Consider the following 21,485-nt stretch of genomic DNA (forward strand, 5'->3'; position numbering starts at 1 on the left):
ATAGACCAATATATGGCTCTATCATATCAGACGAGCTCTACTGAGACGAGACAAAAATCTCTCTGAGGATGTCAAGGGTCATTTCTATCCAAATGACCTGCAACCTGCCTACTGAGCCCTGAAAATGCTCCGCTCCAAGTCTCCTTCTCAAGTTAGCAGATGGTTGCCTCGTGTCAGACATGGATGGGCAGAGGGTTCATTAGGCCGAGTACTTTGAGCAGTTGTATACAGCAAACCCTCTGAGCTGCCTGCTTGAAGAACTAGGTGTGCTAACCTCTACACCATGGAGGCATTTGAACAGAATATTGTTCTCAGAAATAGGGTAGATTGTTGTCTAGATCCTGACAATGGCTTTGAATACATTGTAATTGGCATCAAATAGTAACTCTCAAGTCATCATAGTCTTGAAAACGTTGTTTGGTTAAAATAGATATGCAGTCTTGAATAATTCATCCTTTCATTCTTTCTCCTTTGCAAGCCTTTTCCAGCCTATCACATGTGAGTTCTCTTGGTTGTCATTTCTATTCCATGCCATCATATGCAGTTAAATACCAAGCCTTATTTTCTGGGTTGTCCCTACCTATTTTAAGTATTGATTTCAATGAGCTATGTTGCAAAGCTTTTGTCTCTTCCATCCTGCCAATATGACCATAGGACCTCTTATTTCTTTTTAAAGATGGTAAAGTATGCAAAGAGAAAAAATTCAAAATAGTACAACTATGATTATCAAAATATAAATAACTGGACAGGGCATGTGAGAAATGGTGAATGTAGGCTTAGTGGGTGGCCAGTGAAGCTGTAAAAGTAACTGTAAAAGACTAGATCTGAAAACAAACTCACAGTACTGAAATGTTCCATGCACTCAACCCACAACTTACTATTATATGTACTGAAAAATAGTTGTCAGAGTGATTCAGTACTGAAGGGGATTTCCCAACATACTGGTCAACTATAACACCTACATCAAGTGACCTTTACTTGCCTACATTTCTGAGATATGTCTTATGTAGTACTCTAAACAGTGGTACCACTCATTGTGTAACATTTAAAATTGTTAGGTTTTAAGGTATAAACATATAATTAAAGCAATTATGTAAATATTTCTGTAATTAAAATCTTGGATTAAGACCAAGAACTGAAAGACTGAATTACAACGCTGAAAACATCAACATCTAAATGACCAGTGCATAGTCAAATCATGTGTAGTGGACCTTTGAAGGAGATAACCAAGTATCAAAACTACAGCTGATTTAATCCTTTTAAATGAACTTGAAAAAGAGGAAAAAGGAAATAGTTATTACATTATGTACATAACAGTATCAATTATTTACAACTTGTTGTCTTAAAATTCTGGAATAAAAGGGGTGCCACTCCAGGCCTCTACACAGGCCAAAAGTTGTTTGGCAGGCAGCCAACACTGTAACCTCTACATGAGGGTACTGGAAGTCCTGGTTCAACAGAGATTATATTACCATAATGCATGACTTCTGCAAATTAGAATTTTGAAATAAAAACCCATTAACACAGCCTGAGACTTACATCAAGACTGCATACAAGGGATATTACCAGCTTGGATTTACAGGAAATGAATGAAAAATAAAGTGCTTGCCATGACTCACTATAAAGGAATCACACCAAGAACATAAAATCTAGTAGGACTTTTGACTATGACCAAGATGTGTTTAACATTCAATGATACCTTTGCCTTTTCCTACTTTTGTTTAAACATTTTGCATTTATGTAGACTGGACAGTACTTCAAAAAGTAATTAAAAGTTCTACAGTGGAATGCAACCCAATGTACCATAAAATGATGTACAGTTTGAGGAATTTATTAAAGTAAAAAAATGCTATACACTACTAAACACTAATATATATATATATATATATATATATATATATATATATATATATATATATATATATATATATATATATATATATATATATATATATATATATATATATATATATATATATATATATATATATATATATATATATATATATATATATATATATATATATATATATATATATATATATATATATATATATATATATATATATATATATATATATATATATATATTGGCAGTACATGCTATGGACAGCACATAATTTCTGGCATTTCCTCCCATTAACTGGTCGTGCAGTTGATGTGTCTATATTGACATCAGAATATGACTTTCCCTATAATAACTATATACACATATATACATATGACAAAGCCTTCAGAATGCATGATACATTAAACTCTACTTGAAGAGACACCTAATGTGGCAACTCATGGCAACTGTGTGCTGCAGATGTGCTTACTTAAAGACCACACAAAATACAAAAACATTACAAAAAGAAAGCTGGATAATCAGATAATGTACAAATGGGGCATGAAGCAGCCATTCATATTGTCATGTTAATGGGGCAGTTTGTAAGTGCAATTAAATCAAATCTAAAAAGAGATGAGGGTATGTAGTAGTTTATCACTTGATTTTAGCATACTCCATTTTGGCCCTTGTGTCGCTGCTTCTCCACAACAATTTCTAACTTTTATTCACATTACCACACCTTCATAAAGCTAACAATCCTTTATCATCTCTGTAGGGTGAGGCATCATTATTATCTGTTTCCCAAATAGAGGGTGGAAAGATCATGACAAATCTGAGAAACAACAAAACTAATTAGTTGGAGGGATTAACCAGAAAAAAGGTGTCACATTATACAGTTACACACCAACTAGGTACTGTTCCTCCAGGTGCAGCAATAACATTAATAATGATCACCACTACCATCCTCATCTGTGAACCCACTTACCACAAAGGCAGGGTTAGCAGTCAAAAAAGATCTGGTGATTGCTCAATTAAGTGTTCCATGCAAAAAAATAGTTTGTGAGGCTCTAGTCCATGACCTTAATACAGAGTGGAATATAAAGATGTATCCTTAATACTCATGTCTCACGTGAAAAATAACTGAAAGGGACTTACCGTGGCTTTTATGATATAAGTGGATGAGATTAGGAAGTGCCCCCTACCCCCCAAAAAGGAAAACTTGTTTAAATACCTTTGCAGAAAATATAGTAACATGAGGATGCTATTCATCATTTGTGGATATTATTATTATTATTAATTCCCTGAGACATGGTGATGAAGAATACATACATCTACATTCCACTGCATTTAGTTAAGAGGTGACAAAAAGGGATGTGCTAGCTTCTACAAAACAGGTGGTTGATGTGAGAGACTGGTACCATGTTTGTCAGAAAAGTCATGTGGCTTCTTTGACTTGCCAACCTGCCTCAGCAGACAGAGGGTTAATGATGATGACAATCATTATTATTATTATTATTTGTTGCAATCTGAGACATGGGAATCAAGAATGTCTGTATTCCACTGCAAATAAAAGTGGCATTGGTCCTACAATACAGGAGGTTAAGGTTAGGAACCGTGGGCCCCTTCAGCTATTTTAACCTAAAACATTCACCAGAATGGTCACGTCTTTTTTAACTTCCCATTCTGCCTTGTAGAATATGGAGTCATGGATAATGATGATTATCATCATTATTTACGATTCTCTTTGACCCTCACACCCTTCCAAAGTGGAAAACAGTTTGTGATGATGCTCATAAATGGATGATTTGGGATTACTTTCCCAATGAAGTGTACAAATAAAAATAATATGAAATGAGATAATTGGACTGTTTAGGTCCGGTTTCAAATTAATTTACAAATCATCAGGGATGCAAGCTGTGAACTGCTGAAGGCACTTAACAATAAAGTCTGTCACAGCCTAAGTAAGTAACCTCAATTAATATTACATCATTATGAGACTGTGGAGCTATGCTGTATGACAAAATCAATGGCAATTCAAAGTGAAGGTAAAGGATGCACGTGAATTCTGTATAGGGTACAAAGAGAAAGTTGGTGGTGCCAGCTCAGGCCACACATACTTATTTAATGTACACTCTTCAGCTGTGCCTCATACCTGAAATTTTTTTAAAAAGGCAGTTTCTCATGTATTTTACAAACAATTCTGGGAGTGGTGATTAATGAATTTATGAAAAGTTATCCTAAACACATATTTGACTGCAACATTCCTCACTCCATATAATACTGACAATAGTTTTTTGGCATCCAGCTCAGACCCAACACAAAGTTGCTTCCCTAGTTTTAGCCTAGAATAAACTCCAAAGAAGCCATGTATTAAATAAAATTGGAAATCACTGTGACACTTGACTAGAATGACCTCTACAAAATAAGATTTACATTAGGAATAACATGGGGATCCCAACAGAAATAGAAACCTAATTATATGAAGATATTACTCTCTCTCTCTCTACTTAACCCATTCAGTAATGTCAAAATGTGTATGTAATTTAAATAATATTTAGATAGATATATAGATAGAGTTGTGGAGACATACAAGACAAAGCTACAGAGAAATGTGTCAGAAAAGTTGAGATAAATTACAGAGTAACGAATAGGTGAACAGATTGGTTAGGGAAAGGTATGAGAATTTTTGGAAGGAAGATCTCGGGAAAATATTGGGATTTTTTTTTTATTTTTTTTTTTTTTTTTTTATTTTTTTTTTAGGAAATAAATAGAAAAATGGGGCAGTGGGGGGGAAGAAAGTGACACGCGCAGGATGAAAGGAAGTGATGGGGTACTTGTGAAAAATATGGAAAGTTAGAGGTATGGAAGCATTTTTAATTGTTGATTAATGAATGTGGGAAAGAGAAAAGTAACCAGTATAGCAATGAAGATTAATGTAGGACAGCCATATTCACAGAAGGTGGAGAGGGGTGAGATACAGGAGGCAAGTAAGAAGTTAAAAGTATGAAAGGCCCCTGGCATTTATTGCATAAAAGCAGAAATACTGAAATATGGAAGAGAAATAAAAATGGAACGGATGTGAGAGAGGATAGTGGATGAGTTTGAAAGAGTAAGAGAAAATTGAAAGTAAATGTTGATAATAGTAAGGTTTTGGTCTGAAAGAGGAAGAGAGCAGATTATCAATTTTATACAGCCATATAGAGTGAGGACAGAGAGCATAACAGTCTAAGATCTGGTTTGGGGAAGTGGGAGGAGAAAAGAAGAGGGGAATATAGGACAGGATTGAGGGAGAGCCTCTCAGGAGACCACCAGTGAAATGGATCAATAGAGTGAACCAATATTAGAGAGAGAGAGAGTAGGTGAGGGAGTGGGAAAGTTAAGAGACCCATCTGCAGTGGCCACTCCCTTGAGGATGTTATGGTAAGGGAACAGGGTGTTGCTCACCACAACTCTTCTGTCAGACTTGTGGACACCTGCTTTCCTGTGCTCTGCAGCCTTTTTAAAGATAAACCCTTGGAACCCATACAATTAATTTATCTACACGCATGATTACATTTTAAAGTTATACTTTGCTTGAATATAATTTACTGGTGGCATTACTTTAAAATATAGATATGAAAGATAATACAAGTTTTTCCTTCAATCATCTTTTAAAAGTTTTCCATAAGTTAAGGTATTTTCATGCTGATTTTTCAATGAAATTTTGAGTGCCTGATTTCTTTGCTTACAAATTATTAGCAAGGAGTATAAGTAGTTCTATAAAATGAGTCCCACTGGTTCAGCAACAATGGTATCTTAAGTTTTAGATATCATAATATTTGAGGGCGGAGTTCTCAAGATGCAGGGAAGAAAAGAACAGGACATTTTCCCCTCACCATGTAAACAGAAGTAGTGACTGGTCATGTTTTTCCAGTTTACTTCTTTACATTAAAGTCTTTAGCTGTCAATGATATGAAAAAATGCATTTTTTAAAATTCTTTAGCATTCTATTGGGACTGCAGGAAAACAAGAAGCAACTGACCATAAATCATATGAAAAATTACAATTCCTAATTAGGGTTGGCAATCCCATCTTAGTTCAGAGCCTCTGCCATTCGTTTGTATGTCTACCCAGTAATGTATGAGGAACTTTTTAGTGGGAACATTACCCTCACTTTTTCATCCTTAATAGTGATCATTCTCCAATGAATGAATAGATGCCCAAATTTGTTGTTCAAGAAATTAATTTATAATAAATTAATCATATAAAAAATATATGTATTCTTAACTAACTGGAAAAAATAACAACAATAATGATAAATACATCTGCTGCCAACACCTGACAGAAAAGCCAATCAGCAGGCTAATGAGCTACATCTTACTGGTAACTCATGGTGATCCTGATGCAATTACTTCTACATGAAAAAACTCAATGCCTGCACTGTCACATATAGCAACCATCAACTGCTTCACCAGACCTTGCCATCAACCTTACCAGAAAAGGGCTGCAGGATTCCAACCAACACAGCATTCTCCATATGAGCAGTTCCAGAGATACCCTGGCTGCAACATCTCTGCCTCCCCACCAAACTGCTGCATTGCCAAAGTCTTTGTACTAATATCTCACTGTTCACACAATATACAGCTGTACAATCTTCCTGTTGCGTGATCCGCATGCGAGGTGTTCCGATGAACCCTTGACAGTCCTCAGTGCACACTTCAGAACTGGCTGTGGCGTTGCCCTGGCCCTGGGGTGAAAAGAACCACAATCATAATGAATTTCCAAGTGAGAGAGAGAGAGAGAATGAATATGGAGAAGTGAATCCTTTAATCATGAGAGATTTCCTTTAATATGGATGCTTTCTCAAGGACTTTCCTTCAAAGCAATGGTACTATCTAAATAACAAAAACAAGTAATGCTGAAAGACAAGTGGGGACTACTTCAAGGAAACTAAACCCGATCCAGCAGAAACTGACAACAACCACCAACTAATAACATTTCACAACCACAGGCAGCACCTAGTTCCAAAAACTAGGCTTGAAGTTCTCTGACAAAGGTATTTGTTGAATGATTCCATTGGTTAACACAGAAGTCATATTTGTCATGGGAAGCATGGACCAAAGTTTTAAGATACACATTAACCCTTTCAACACAAGGACGCGTATACTGCGTCCTTGCATGCCCCGTACCATATCCGAGGACGCGCAGAATTTGTCCTGGCTCACTATAGCCAGCATATGAGTTATTTCTTTCCAGAAATTGTACGATCGTGTTTAGGATGTAGATCGTATATGATATGGTGTCTTATTTGACTTTCAATGTTACTATTGTGTAAGAACATAAGTGTGTCTTGTGCGCATTTTGTACTTCACAGTAACAATCAATTCTAACAGAAAATAACAAAAATAATGCAAAAGAAATTATATATGTGTATGTGTGTGGAGTTCCTCTTCCCTCGAGTTGCCAAGTGGCTGGCTAGTGCATTGTCTCACCACCACCTCGGCTCTGGGACGCGGGCTCGCACAGGAGCTGCGGCCTCCCCCACATCCATCCTGCTGTCTCTGTTCTCTTCTTCTTTCCTACCTCCATCCTGTGTGTGTGTGTGTGTGTGTGTGTGTGTGTGTGTGTGTGTGTGTGTGTGTGTGTGTGTGTGAGAGAGAGAGAGAGAGAGAGAGAGAGAGAGAGAGAGAGAGAGAGAGAGAGAGAGAGAGAGAGAGAGAGAGAGAGAGAGAGAGAGAGAGAGAGAGAGAGAGAGAGATCAAAAAGTTACAGCTTGATTCCACTGACACGGTGACCAAAGTGCGTATCTCCCTCTCCCTGTATCTGGATCCCTCCCATCTATGTGTGTGTGTGTGTGTGTGTGTGTGTGTGTGTGTGTGAGAGAGAGAGAGAGAGAGAGAGAGAGAGGAAATAGGCTGCTCTCTCTCTCTCTCTCTCCCTTCGTATCAGTGAGGTGTCAATCTTTTGACCACCCCCCTCTCTCTCTCTTTCTCTCTCTCTCTCACACACACACACACACGCTGCTCCGGTGGCTCTATCGGCTAGTGTGCCGCGCTGCAAGGCTTCATGGCCAAACAGGCGGCGGTTCAAGCCCCGCTCAGGCCGGATTCTTTCCACTGAGTAGGAGTGGTTACTGTCCCACCTTGAGCAAGGGGGATGGGGGGTGTGGTGTATGAGGTTCTGGCAGTACCCAGAGATTGACGATAATGAGCACGCACTTGCTAATGTCGGAAGGGTATCTACTGGCGAAAGCGAGTCCGACTCGTGATCAGACTGCGGTGAGTTACACACACACACACAAGACCCGCCTTCAGGAGGATGGCCTTTCAGCCTTTTACTCCGTGAAATCTGTGTGTATTGCCGATGAATCAGTGGGATATTTTCCATGATCTTACATCTGTGTCCTTCCCTTCCCTCTCCTCCACTTTCCTCCACAAATCTATTTCTTTATCACAACTAATATAAGGAAATACAATTCAGCAGATACATGTTGTCTACGCATAACACAAATTTCTCTGCATATTTATGCATACATCTCAAAATTATCAATTAATTTATGTTTCTTTATGTGCATCATTTAACTTTGCATATTTTTATATATAATACATGATGATTATGTTGAGTTTATGGCTTAAAACTTGTTATATTCAGTAGTGACGTTTGAAATTTGGCGCGCGTGGCCAACCCAGATACGGGGCGGGGCGCTGTTTTTGCCAAGCCGTAGTGAAAGGGTTAAGTATATGATCAATGCCCCTGTTTATTTATTTCCAGGTATGAGAAATTACCTTTTGTTCAACTGCCTAATTACAAAAAAAAAAAAAAAAAAAAAAAAAAAAAAACAGAGGCATTCCTTACTTATCCATGGCCTTGGGCCTCCTGCATCTGTAGACTAGCACAGTGCAGTCATGTAGCAAGGAAAATCTGACTCTACTACTAAGAAACTCAATACCATAATTATACTACTAAGAAATTCAATATCATGTGAGTTGATCTTTACATTGTGTGAAAACAGAAGAGGAAGAAAGAAAACATGACAACACAACATACACACAAATACTGCTGAGCAATACAAGTGATGCTGATGAGGCCAGCACTTGACTGTTTTTCCATTATTATTACTTTACAATTTGAATCCTAACCTTATGCTTTCATATAATTAACAGAACTGGCAAAACTTTATGAGGGATCAATAATTACAATTCTATTAAACCAATTGCTTTCATTATGATATGCAGTATGTTTGTGTGGCATCACCTCTAGTAATTAACAAACTTTTCTGGTAATGGGTCTAAATAATAACTGTAATAATACCACATTAAAACCCTTTTCTAATTCCCATGCAATCTAGACAGCAAATTTAGTACAATATTTACGTTTCTGACCATGCTGAGAAGCTGTCGTATAGGAGTCCATTGGTTTTCCCATTTGTGACATGAGCTTTATCATGTCCGTGGTTGACATGCCACTCATGCCAGGGAGAAATCCACTAGAACTCATCTGAAACACAAGTACACCAATCAGTCTAGCTCCATTTAGCAAGAGTTGGTAAATAGCCGAATAATTATGGTATATTCATCACAGATCCTCAAGTAACATTAAGTATCTTGATTCATTGTTTCTTCCAATCATTGGAAGTTACTTCATTCACAATCTGTTCTTCTATCACAATAATACATACACATGCTTAGTAATGGAACAGACTACAAAAACATGAATCAAGCAATGCTTATATTTGTATTTTCAGAAAAAAGTACAATCCTGGCAGAATGTTTCACTATAAATTTACTACTTAATAAAGCAATGCCTACATTAGTCTTCTCAGAAAAAATTGGACAATCCTTGCAGCAGGTTTCACTATAAATTTACTATTTAATGAAGGTCACAAAAGTTTTAAAACAGGAAACCATGGCAGTACTTGATGCCATTTACTTAACCAATAAGGGTGAGGTTAATAATGACACACACGGCTGTGAGTGGCAGGAAAATTTAAAGTAAAATGCAGGTGTACTTTCAATTGGGGGGTTCCATACCCCATGGGGGTGTGGAGACCAAAGGCAGGGAGTACTGAATTCAATCTTAAAGTAAACTTATTGGTACTGATTTATTATGCAAAACACGAGAATCAAAGTTAAGTTGTAAAAAAATTGCGTTTAGCATGTATATTTGCCATTTGCCCTTTTATTTGTAAATATATGATAAAATAATTCGAACTTCCTATCCTGTTCTGTTCCTGGCTACCCATATGTAAAGGAAAACTAAGCTATGGACATATTTTTAAATCATCCTGGTACCTAATATAACTGGTTATAATAATGATTTAGACAGTTTGGTGGAGAGTATGGAAAAGTAAAAAAAGGTTAAGAACCTCTGTTTAACATGAAATTGTATAGGGGAAGCAGATTATATGTGTCCCTCTAAGCTTACTTTTTACCATTTGAGTGGCAGAAACTGAAGGCACTACCAGCTAGAAATTTGGGGAGCAAGAGGGTTAGCTCTTTCCCAGATAGGGATAGATAGATAGAATGAAGCAAGTAAAAGGCTTTGAATATTGTACAGTTTGCACGGATAATTATTGCACCAGAGTCTGAGCATCGAGATTTGCTGCGCAACTTTATATTTTCCTACCATACCATTTTAAAAATGCGAGAGGCATTAATTGTGTGTCTGGCAGCAACATACATCTTCTTCCCCACTCATTGGTGTGAGGGAAGGAGGGCTCCCTCCCTCCCCTCCCTCCAGTAGGGGTTGACAGTTTGTATGGCCTTGAACAATTTAGCCTGAAATTATCCCCTACATCCTTGTGTTCCTGCCCATTTTTGCTGGATTACATAATGGCTGGAGAACATACAGATGGCAAAACAATTCCAGCAATCACTGATCTTTACATTGCTGGGCACAGTAATAAGGAAATTTGCATGTTAAAAGGACTGAAGCTTATATTACTGCAAAATTTGATCCACTGATTTAAGGCTGGCTGAGAGATGGTCACACTACCTAGGAAACAACCAATGAAACCAATTTTTTATTTATTATAGAAGCAGTAACATGTAAAGACAATAGCTTAATGTCAGTTCCCACCCTAGAACCAGGAAACTGAAAGAACAAACCCATACTCTTCGTGGTGATGTGTTGCTCCGTACAGAGCAAGAAATTTTGCAGAGACCTTGGTTGCAGGTGTTACTGCGCACAGAAGCCACTGATAAATCACCTCCAAAGGAAGAGGATTCATCTTGCCCAGCAATGTAAAGATCAGTGATTGCTGGAATTGTTTTGCCATCCGTGTTTTTCCCAGCCATTATGTAATCCAGCAAAAATGGGCGGAAACACAAGGATGTAGGGAAAATTTCAGGCTAATTTGTTCAGGACCATACAAACTGTCAACTCCTACTGGAGGGTGGGGAGGGAGGGAGCCCTCCTCCCCTCACACCAGTTGGTGGGGAAGATGACGTACATCGCTGCTAGACACATGATTAATGCCTCTTATATTTTTATAAAGGTATGAGAGGCAAATATAAAGTTGCACGGCAAATCTCAATGCGCAGACTCTGGTGCAATAATCATCCACACAAACTGTACAGAGCTACACAAGGATCTAGATTCTAGATGAATTGAGTAACTGTAGTGAATTGTGGAATATGGGCTTTAAGGCTAAAAAAAAATTTTTTGAAATGGAAGCAGTGATTAAAGACCCAGATTAGAGTATTATATAGGGGAATTGGATAAAAGCAGATATGGTGACAGGAAAACAAGGGATTAGCTAAAATTCTGTATACTAAACCAGGCAGATACACACATACAAAGAAATATGAACTTTTAGACCACCTTAAACTGGAAATGCCTTCAGTTGTATGTCTCAATGAGACTATACTGGGTGGTGGGGTGGTGACATTTATAAAAAAAAAAAAGTACTACTCGGACAGTAAGAGTATAATAACATTTGGAGAGAGGATCGAGATATATAAGGTGGTGGAGTAATGATAATTAATATATATATATATATATATATATATATATATATATATATATATATATATATATATATATATATATATATATATATATATATATATATATATATATATATATATATATATATATATATATTCACCCACTGAATCATGGACATACCAATAACATGAAAGGCTGTTATATGAAACCTAGGAACAAAACACACAAACAGACAAACAGACATAAAGACAGCCTTCATTCACTGGCAGCCAACATGCTCCACAGATGAGATGTGAGGTAGTAAACAGGAACTAACAATAACCTGCTGCCAGAGTTCCTGCTGCTGGTGGGGGGTCAGATGGCTGGTTTGCTGGTGCTGCTGGAGCTGCTTGTAGGAAGCGAGTTGCTGCTCAGCTGTCAGGCCCCCATATAACGACTGGCTCATAGAGGCCACATAAGGATCAAGCCTGTGGAGGAGGTACGGGGAAGAAATCATGTATTTAGTGGTATGAATGAATGACTACATTATTAACCCTATATTAATACAAAATAAGTCCACAAATAACAGTCTGACAAAAAAGGCAAACCAAAAATGGATGGGAAAATCTACATCTGAAGTAACAAATAAGATTAACTATAATCCTCATAAACAGGAGAGACTTAATGAAAAATGTAACTACTAAACAAAGCAAACGTTGGTAAAAACCATAGCATGGTTAGACGCAAAATAAGATCTCCCTGAGATGAGAAAAATAACTATATCATTTGGACATTTAGCCCAAGAATGAAATAAGTATAGATATTGCAGAAATCCCAACAGTAACAAAAGACTAAACTACGGAGCACCAAGAGGCATAAAAAGAAGGAAGCTACCCGGGAAGATCATACTAAGGCAGATCTTGTAAAGGAACACAAGAAAAAAGTAGTCATAATTTGAAAACATAAAAAAGAAGACCAAACATATCTAAAAAACTACTGTCCAATCAGAATACTGTCAACTGACTACAAATCATTTAGAAAAAATAAATATATAAATAAAATAAAAATCACACCTATTAAACTCTATCTAGCAGAGAGAACAAACTGTTTTTTGAAGTGGGCTCTCAACCATGGATCACATCCACACCTTTAGGAGGGTAACAGAGAAAACAGACAAGTACGGAAAGCCACTTTGGCATTCAATGACTAAGAGAAAGCCTTTGACTCAGTTGAAACTGTAGCAGTGCTGGATGCAATTTAAAAAAAAAGGGCAAAGGGGAATCCATTGTAGTTCTTGAAGACATATACAATGATGGAACAGTAACTATTACACTTCATACAGATAGTGGAAAAGTCAAATTAAAAAGAGTAAGACAGGGCAATACCATAGCACCTTAACTGTTTGCACTGTGCTAAAAAGATTAACTGGAGGAATAAAGCAGAAATACAAAACTAATACCTGAATAATCTTCAATTTACAAACGACATTGTTCTTTTAAGCAAAACAAGTGGCAAAATGCAACATATGATAAAACTAAAAAGTTAAGTCTATAAATGGGGCAAAAGATTAATGAAATGACATGTTCATAATCAAATACATCATACAAGCAATTTATACAATAAATAGAAAAATCTGTCAATATGTAAATAAATTACAATTAAAAATTATGAAAAAGTGCCAGGATATTTTTCTCTCTAGGGCTGGAAGAGCAAGTGAAGTGCATGAAAACATGCTCCTGTGAACTCTGATAACATGGAAAGCATACCCTGTGCATTGTTTTTAGGTGTGTGGGCTGAAGGGCTGGATAAAGCAATGACTTAAATCAGGGGTTCCCAAACCAGGGGTCAAGACCCCAAGTGGGGTCGGAATGCTCATTATGTGGGGTCATAAAGAGGTCATGGGGTCAGTGGGGTTGCTGAGGTACCCCCAATTAAGGCCTGGGGGTACGAAATATCCAAGCAGGGATTACAAGACCATGACAAATTCAGTGCTGTATAGTACTTTCATTGAGAAAAAATAATAAGTCAAATAATTGCTTCAAGCACCCTTACACGAGCCACGACTGACCGTTGAATTCCCCCTCTCCTTCACTCCCTTACTACCCTCCCTGCTCTTACATCCTCGTGAAATTCGCGTGATCTAAATTACTTTTTATCTCCCTATTTACTAATTTATTCCAAAAATTTCAGATCCTCATTATCATCAGCACCCGTAAAACTTTGGTATATATGCAAAAAGAATCCTCACTTTCATGGTTTTTGACAATTGATTAAATTAAATTCACATAACAAATCAACCTCTGTGCAGGAGCAGGCTGAGAGCACTCACTTGTGCTTCCACCCCCGCCCCCTCAGGTCAGTTCCTGTGAACCGCAATTTTATGTGGCGTTTTAGTGTGGTAAGATGGTGCAATGCTATGATATTGTGCAGCAAAGGAGGTATCACAATGGGAAGAGAAGTGATGATGTTGCATTACTCTTTTGAAAATATTTTATTTACATTGCTAATTAATAACATTAATTGAAATATAGTATTTAGTAATACGAGTACACCCATTATGGAGAGGTTTTTAAAGACACCATCTGAAAATTTCGCCAAGAAACGGAAACGCTCTAATAATCCATCATTCCTCGACTAAAAATTCACAGTAGTGCTGTAAATGTAGAAGTAAACATAAACACTTGGGGGGGGGACACACACACACACACACACACGCACGCACGCACGCACGCACGCACCCACACCCACACCCACACACACTTGGGGTTGCACTGAACAGTTGAAAGTGCTGAATGGGGTCGTGCTAGGAAAAGCTTGGGAACCCCTGGCTTAAATCATCATCAGTGACTGTTTCAGACAAAGGCAAGGTAGGGAGTAAAAAGGCCATGTGGCTATTTTGAAAAATGTTCTACAAAAGTGAAGTCATGATGAATTCATAATTGCATGTCTCAGGAGTAATTATAATGATGCTGGTGAATTTTTATTTCTAACATTATCACTATCATCATTATCACCAAAAAATGCCTGAAAGCTTATGTTTCACAAAAACTATGGAGGACGTTATTATATATCAAGTAAACTCTATTCTGGAACAAAATAATTATATCACCTATACGATTCAAATTGATGTTTTTTTTTCTTCATATTTTCCACTTTCAATTAACATTCTAATCCTTTCCCATCAGGTTCGTCTGAGAAAACCGCACTTTTATCGCGACCCACACGGAAATTTCAACCAGCTGCATAGAGATGTTTTAATTCTAATGCTCATAGCAAAGTTATTTTTTATCATAGAAGGCTCATTTAGGTGTCATTTTAAAGCTTGGTAATTGCATTACTTTTGAAATAGCCAAAAAAAACTACAAAGTACAATGGCAAAAATGTGAGTTGAATTTAGCCGACATGCAAATTTTTTACACATTAGTCAAAACAAAATCTGCCCTTGCTCTTCAAAGATGATGCCTGTGTGAACTTTGGGATTTTTAATGAATTAACAACACATTCAAGAATATCCCAACAAATTTCCAATAAATAATAAGCAATATGAGTGGAAATATGGACACTTCCTTGGAAAGGTCACACACATGTGACTCCTCATGATGGAAACAAATGCTACACTAAATTGTTTGATATCTCACAACAAGCCACATGCCACCTGCACTCTGCCTCCATGTAAATAAGCTACAACAAATATTAAGCTATATACTTGGTCAGTCATCCAACATTTGACGACTTGAGATATATTTTATTTTTATATTTAAGGAAACTTTTTTGGATGACAACGAAGTTGTCATTCTGACATCTGAGCCAAAAAATCCCATGACGACAGGAGTCAAATTGGAATGGGAAAGGGTTAAATATATCTTTCTAGAACACTAACCTTTGGCCACTAGATTTCTAAATCTGAGTATGTTAATATATGATATAAAAGAATGGATTCCTAATCTCTGTACAAGTAAATATCTAGTTTTGTCCTTCAGTTCAAAATGGAAGCAGTTGCTTCTGAAAAATTACCTGGCCTTAGCTGTGGTGGAGTGTTGAGATGATGAGGAATAGGAGAGGGATGGTGCTGACTGTTTGGACTGGGAAGAAGTGTAGTTATGTGCAGTAGTCTTGTTAGGTGTGGGGTGCAGGCCCACGGAACTACCTCCAAGCACTGGCACACTGGTAGTGACCTTGGCTGAAGTACTGCTGCCACTGCTTGAAGTGCTCTTTTTGCTTCCTGACCCTGGATGTTGAAGTCATATATATATATATATATATATATATATATATATATATATATATATATATATATATATATAATATATATATATATATATATATATATATATATATATATATATATATATATATATATATATATATATATATATATATATATATATATATATATATATATATATATATATATATATATATATATATATATATATATATATATATATATATATATATATATATATATATATATATATATATATATATATATATATATATATATATATATATATATATATATATATATATATATATATATATATATATATATATATATATATATATATACACACACACACACACACACACACACACACACACAAGAAATATACTGTATTTGATGATTTTCAATCCATGACGAATTAGAGTATGGGATGGAGGGTGGAAGTAACAGTGCAAGGGTACAGATTAAGTAGGGCTGCCACATTCACAGATAGTAGTGGAGAGTGGCGAGACAAAAAAGCAATAAAGAAGTTACACATAGGAAAGGCCAATGGCATCAAGACAAAACAGCAGAAATGCTGAAATATGGAAGAAATGTAGTTGTGAATGTGATCCAGCATGGAGGCAGGGTGAGGTGCTGAAAGACTGGATGAAAGCCACCAATGGGCCATCATATAAAAGAAAAATGAACAGCAATGACTGTGATAGTAAGGGAGGCGGTGACAGCTAGACGCTAACAATTTTCAACCATAACCAAGTGCCAGATTACCCACATGCATCCCAAATTTTTAATCAATCCTAACTTCAGCAAATTTGGTCAAGAGGAGCACTGGAGGGCAGCATGAGCCAAGCAGGTCATATGTATTACGACAGCCACTTAAAATAAATTTTTCCTGTGCGAAAAACAGGCTAGGGCCATCCACCAAGCCCTTCAAGAGAGCCTACTGGCATTATAGGCATCAGATAAGAAAGAAAAAAATACCTAAATAAAATTCATAAAATAAGGGAATAAATCTATAGTGTGTCAAACAAGATGATGTGGATCAGATCTACGTACTGAATATGATCATTGAACAGTGCCAAGAGAGGGGGTAGGAACTGGGAAGCTGTATACTGTTTCCATGAACCAGGAAAAGGCCTTTGACAAGGTTGACAGGAAAGGTTTTAAGGGATGTCCTGAGGATATGGTGTGGGAGGGCATTTACTTGAAGCAATCAGGTCTTTTAACAGAAATTCAGGTACCTCAAATTGTGACTGGGGAGTTGAGTGAGAGTTTAGGTGCTGGTGTGGGTGGAAAATAGGGGTGTGTGAGGTTACCCTGACCACTCAGTATTTATATGGATGGATGTAGCCTTAGGGGATTTAGGTGCAAGGCTGAAAGTGAAAGGTACAGGTCAATCATTGGTGGCAGGCCTAAATAAATGGGATAAACATGATTTGGTGAGTAATTGAAGGTAGTTGAAAGTACCCACATGTTGTCCAGATCTTCAATCAACCCTAACTAAACCCCTAAAGGGCGGGTGGCAGGTTTTTCCAATTGCCAGGTAAAGGGCAGATGACGGGTTTTTCTGGTTGCCAGGTAAAGGGTGAATGATGGGGTTTTCTGGCTGCCAGGTAAAGGGCAGGTGACAGGTTTTTCCTATCTGCCTTTTTCTGCCGTAATTTTGAAGTTGACAGATTTATGGTGGGGATTTATGGGTCAGGGTGACTCCTAGCTGCCACACAACTCCTCCAAGCCATTCTCAGAGTTTCTGTGACTGTAACAATGGCAAGAAGAGTGTTTTTTGGATCTTCCTCGTCTGATTCCACCCCCGAGTGTCCACAGCCAGTGACCTTGACTCATCATAAGCCTCTTCTTGCTCTCAAAAGAACTCTCAATGTGAGCTCAACTGGGAGAGAGCTGAAAGTGACTTCTACAGGCTCCAAAAGTGGTGTTAGTGGTAAAGACAGTGACAGCAATAACATTGAACTCCAACCCTTTATCAAGAAGGCCGAGGCCCATTATTGTGCAACCTCATTTTGGTGGCCATCCTTTAGATCAATCTCATTACAGTGATAGTGGAAGTGTTATTGGGGCCCTTGAGGATGCATCCTACCACCCTTCAGGGTTATCAAGTTCAGAATATGAGAGTAATGAAGGAGTTTTGTAGAGGGGTCGAACACAGGGAGGGAGATGGCCACTTGCTACACTCGACTACCCACAAACCTATGCAGCGCTCGGAACAAAGGCCTGCTGGGAGGCAGAAATTAGTGCAGCTCATCACATCACCATGGAAGCACCACATGATGTACAGACTTCGAGGTTGTGGCAGATTGAAGAGGAAGGATGGAGAAATGGAATGCTTATGAATTTAAAGCTAATGACTTAGGTAGAGCTGTGAAATTGATAATGGAGAGTGAGCAATTTTCAGGAAAACATCAGAACATTGCCGTACGGGGAGAATCGATTTCATGGTACATCCCGGCCCTTTGGAGGTTAAGCAACTTTGTTCAAGAGGAACACCAGGAGTCAGCATGGGTTAAGCAAGTCATATATCACACCAGCCACTTAAAATGAAATTCGCACACCACCAACAGATTGGGGCCATCAATCAGGCCCCTCAAAAGAGCCTACTGGTGCTATAGGGAGCACACACAAATACACTTACAAACAAAAAAAGTGGCAAGAGTAAGGTAATGGTATTAAAAAGGGGAAGCGAGGACGATTTTGCAAAGCCAAACAGAGTTAGAGCAGAGAAAGATAGTGTACGATTTGGTTGGAAGAAGAGAGGATGGAGGAATTTAAGTACTTAGGGATAGTGTAATGCAAGCATGGGAGCATGGAGAGGTGTTGAAGAGAGCAATAAAGGGCAGAAAAGCAATAGCTGCATCAGACAGCTATGAAAGGAAGTGTGAGCATAAGGGTAAAGAAGAGCATAAAAAATAGAGTTAGTCTTCCAACTCTGTCACATGCACCAGAAACACGGAGGGGAAATGTAGCACAGAAATATCAGATAAGTGTCGTGAAAATTAGTCACATAAGAGGTGCATGTGGTGTGTCAAGATGGAATTAAGTAAATAACAGAAAAGGTAAGCAAGCATTCTTACCCATGGGTATGTCACTCTGCCTCTGCCTGGAGGATATGACATCATGGCCAGATGACCAAGAGGAGTGGGTTTTGCTTGTACTGGTTGGTGAGGTCTTGGAGATCATGGCCATGTCACTTGAACTCCAGGAGGAAGTTATGCTAGGCTTGGAGTGGGACTGTGAATGGTGGTGGGACTGGGAGTAGTGATGAGACTGTTGTTTCTTGTGTCTGGAGGGTTCAGGGGAGGTACTGCGTGGCTGAGGCAGGGATGAGAACTGTGGGGTGCTGCTGCTACTGCTGTGGTGATATGTGGGAGGTGCATGCTGTGCCTTGGGCTGTTGGAGGTTTAAAGGATGTTGTTGCTGCTGCTGCTGCTGTTGTTGTTTCTGTTGTTGTTGCTTCTGCTGCTGTGGTTGTTGCTGTTGCTGTTGCTTCTGCTGCTGTTGTTGTTGTTGCTGTTGCTTCTGCTGCTGCTGCTGCTGCTGTTGTTGTGGTTGTTGCTGTTGTTGTTGTTGCTGCTGCTGCTTAGGTTGTTGAAGATTTAAAGGTTGTTGCTGTGGCTGCTGTCTTTGTGAATGTTGGGATTGGTGCAAAGAATGCTGTTGTGGCTGCTTTGAGGTGTGTTGAGAGGGACTGTGGTGTTGCAGAGATGAATATGAGTGTTGGAGCTGATTTTGTAATGGTGACTTAGGCTCAACAGTGGGCAAGGAATGGGTGCTATGAGCCTGCCTCTCTTGTTTGGAAGAATGAAGCTTTGGGGAATGCTTCTGATGGGAATCAGCAGAGGTATGGTGTTGAGATGCCGGTTTCTGAGAATGTAAGACCGAATGGTGTTCAGATGAGTGCTTTTCCTGGCTTGTCTGGGATGTGTGTTTAGAATGATCAGCAAAGGAAGTCTTTGGAGTGTGACGCTCATGTGGATGTGATGTTAGTTTCTCAGACTGGCCAGGCTGATGATGCTGAGAGGTGTGGTGCTTTGATGAAGTAGGTGAATTCTGCTCCTGCTTTGCTGGGGAGATCACTGGTGGTTTAACAGGGGACAAAGATGGCTGAGACAGTTTTGCTGGAGAGCCTGATGACTGTTTCCCAGGAGAAACAGATGGCTGCTCCAACTTCACTGTTGTGGAAGAGGAGCGAGACTCCTGCTTTTGAAGTTGTGTTTGGTGATGGTGGTATGACTCCTGTGACTGGGATGAGCTCTGATGCTGATGATGATGCTTCATGCTGGTTGAGGAGGAGGATATGGGCAATGATGATGATGGCAGGTTGTCAGAAGGTTCTTTAATTGTCCTATCTAAAGAATCATCAGCAGATTTCTTCTTTGAAATTTGCAATATTTCATTCATGACAAGGTTCATCTCTTCCTCCAAATTGTCTTCCTTTTTGGGCTCAGAGGGCAATGCATCTGCCTTTGAAGAACGAGAGCCTTGAACATTTTGACTAGGTGCCACAAAAGACTCATCACTAACTTTGTTATCTTTAACAGCAGTGATCACAGAGACAGATTTTGTGCCTAATAGTGATGATGCTTTATTTAAGAGGGTCTTCTCTTCATCACTGGAAAGGTCAATTATGCTAACTGAGGATGATGCTATTGTTGCCGTTTTCTTTTCCGAGAGCAGCTTGTCTCGTCCCACACTTTCCCCATTCCCCTTCCTCTCCTTATTTTCTGGCACCCGTTCTCCCTCCTCCCCAGTTGTTTTGGGGACATCCTCATTGATCTTTTCAACAGACTTGATGGTCAGGACTCCACTAGAGGCAGTCAACCTCTCCTCTGGTTGCTGCTTCCCTGGAGTGATCACAGCTTCTCTGTTATCCCCACTTATGCTCTTCCTCTTAGCTGGCTCTCCCTTAGGCTTTGTAGTAGGAGTGGAAGTACCGGAGGTGGTGGATGAACTTTTGGGTAAGACTGTAGCACTGAGTGATGGCCTTGGGGGTTGTGGAGTGCTGGTCACCACACTGCCACCACCCAGGGACACTTGCTTCTTAACAGCCACAGATCGACTGTAGCTCCTGTCCCTATAGAAATTACTGAAGTTATTCTTGGTGATCTCAGCTACATCATATGATGCTGCTGAAAGCTAACTATTTGCTCTGACACAAAGACAAAAATATAAAGAATATAAAAGAATAATTAACTGTGGTCAGATTATTTGATGTAGAGTTTGCTAGCAACCTATTTTCTGTCAAGTAACAAATAAAATATTTGAAAAATTTATACATCAAGTTGTGACAGCTGTAATAGTCGTGAATGTGACTAGGAAGGCTATGGGAACAATCTACATAAACTGTTGCTTAGACTGTAATATGGCAGGAATTTCATCTAATGTATATAATTTATGGGCAATAGAGCATTCAATTATTTTAAATTTCTCAAGATTTACTAATGCTGTCCTCCTGAGGATGTTGGATACAATAAGAGGTTTGAGTAAAGGATGATTATGGATGTGTGTGGGTAC

The 21,485-nt window shown here is 38.4% G+C and overlaps 1 protein-coding gene across 6 annotated transcripts in view; it reads right to left on the reverse strand.

Annotated features, from left to right (window-relative positions):
- Positions 1-21,485, reverse strand: part of LOC126998428 (ubinuclein-1-like) — a 59,318-nt gene that overhangs the window by 5,831 nt on the left and 32,002 nt on the right. For 2 of the 6 annotated variants that reach the window (XM_050860102.1, XM_050860098.1), the window contains 5 exons: positions 19,046-21,045; positions 15,749-15,962; positions 12,072-12,222; positions 9,181-9,304; positions 4,546-6,554 (listed from right to left, as the gene is read on the reverse strand). In XM_050860102.1, the coding sequence (XP_050716059.1) occupies positions 6,526-6,554; positions 9,181-9,304; positions 12,072-12,222; positions 15,749-15,962; positions 19,046-21,045 (2,518 nt within the window). In that variant the 3' untranslated portion in view covers positions 4,546-6,525. Of the gene's footprint in view, positions 1-4,545; positions 6,555-9,180; positions 9,305-12,071; positions 12,223-15,748; positions 15,963-19,045; positions 21,046-21,485 lie in introns of those variants that run through there. The other 4 variants (XR_007752873.1, XM_050860101.1, XM_050860099.1 and 1 more) reach the window with 4 other exon arrangements.

This window comes from Eriocheir sinensis, chromosome 14 (genome assembly GCF_024679095.1).
Source record: "Eriocheir sinensis breed Jianghai 21 chromosome 14, ASM2467909v1, whole genome shotgun sequence".
NCBI lineage: Eukaryota > Metazoa > Arthropoda > Malacostraca > Decapoda > Varunidae > Eriocheir > Eriocheir sinensis.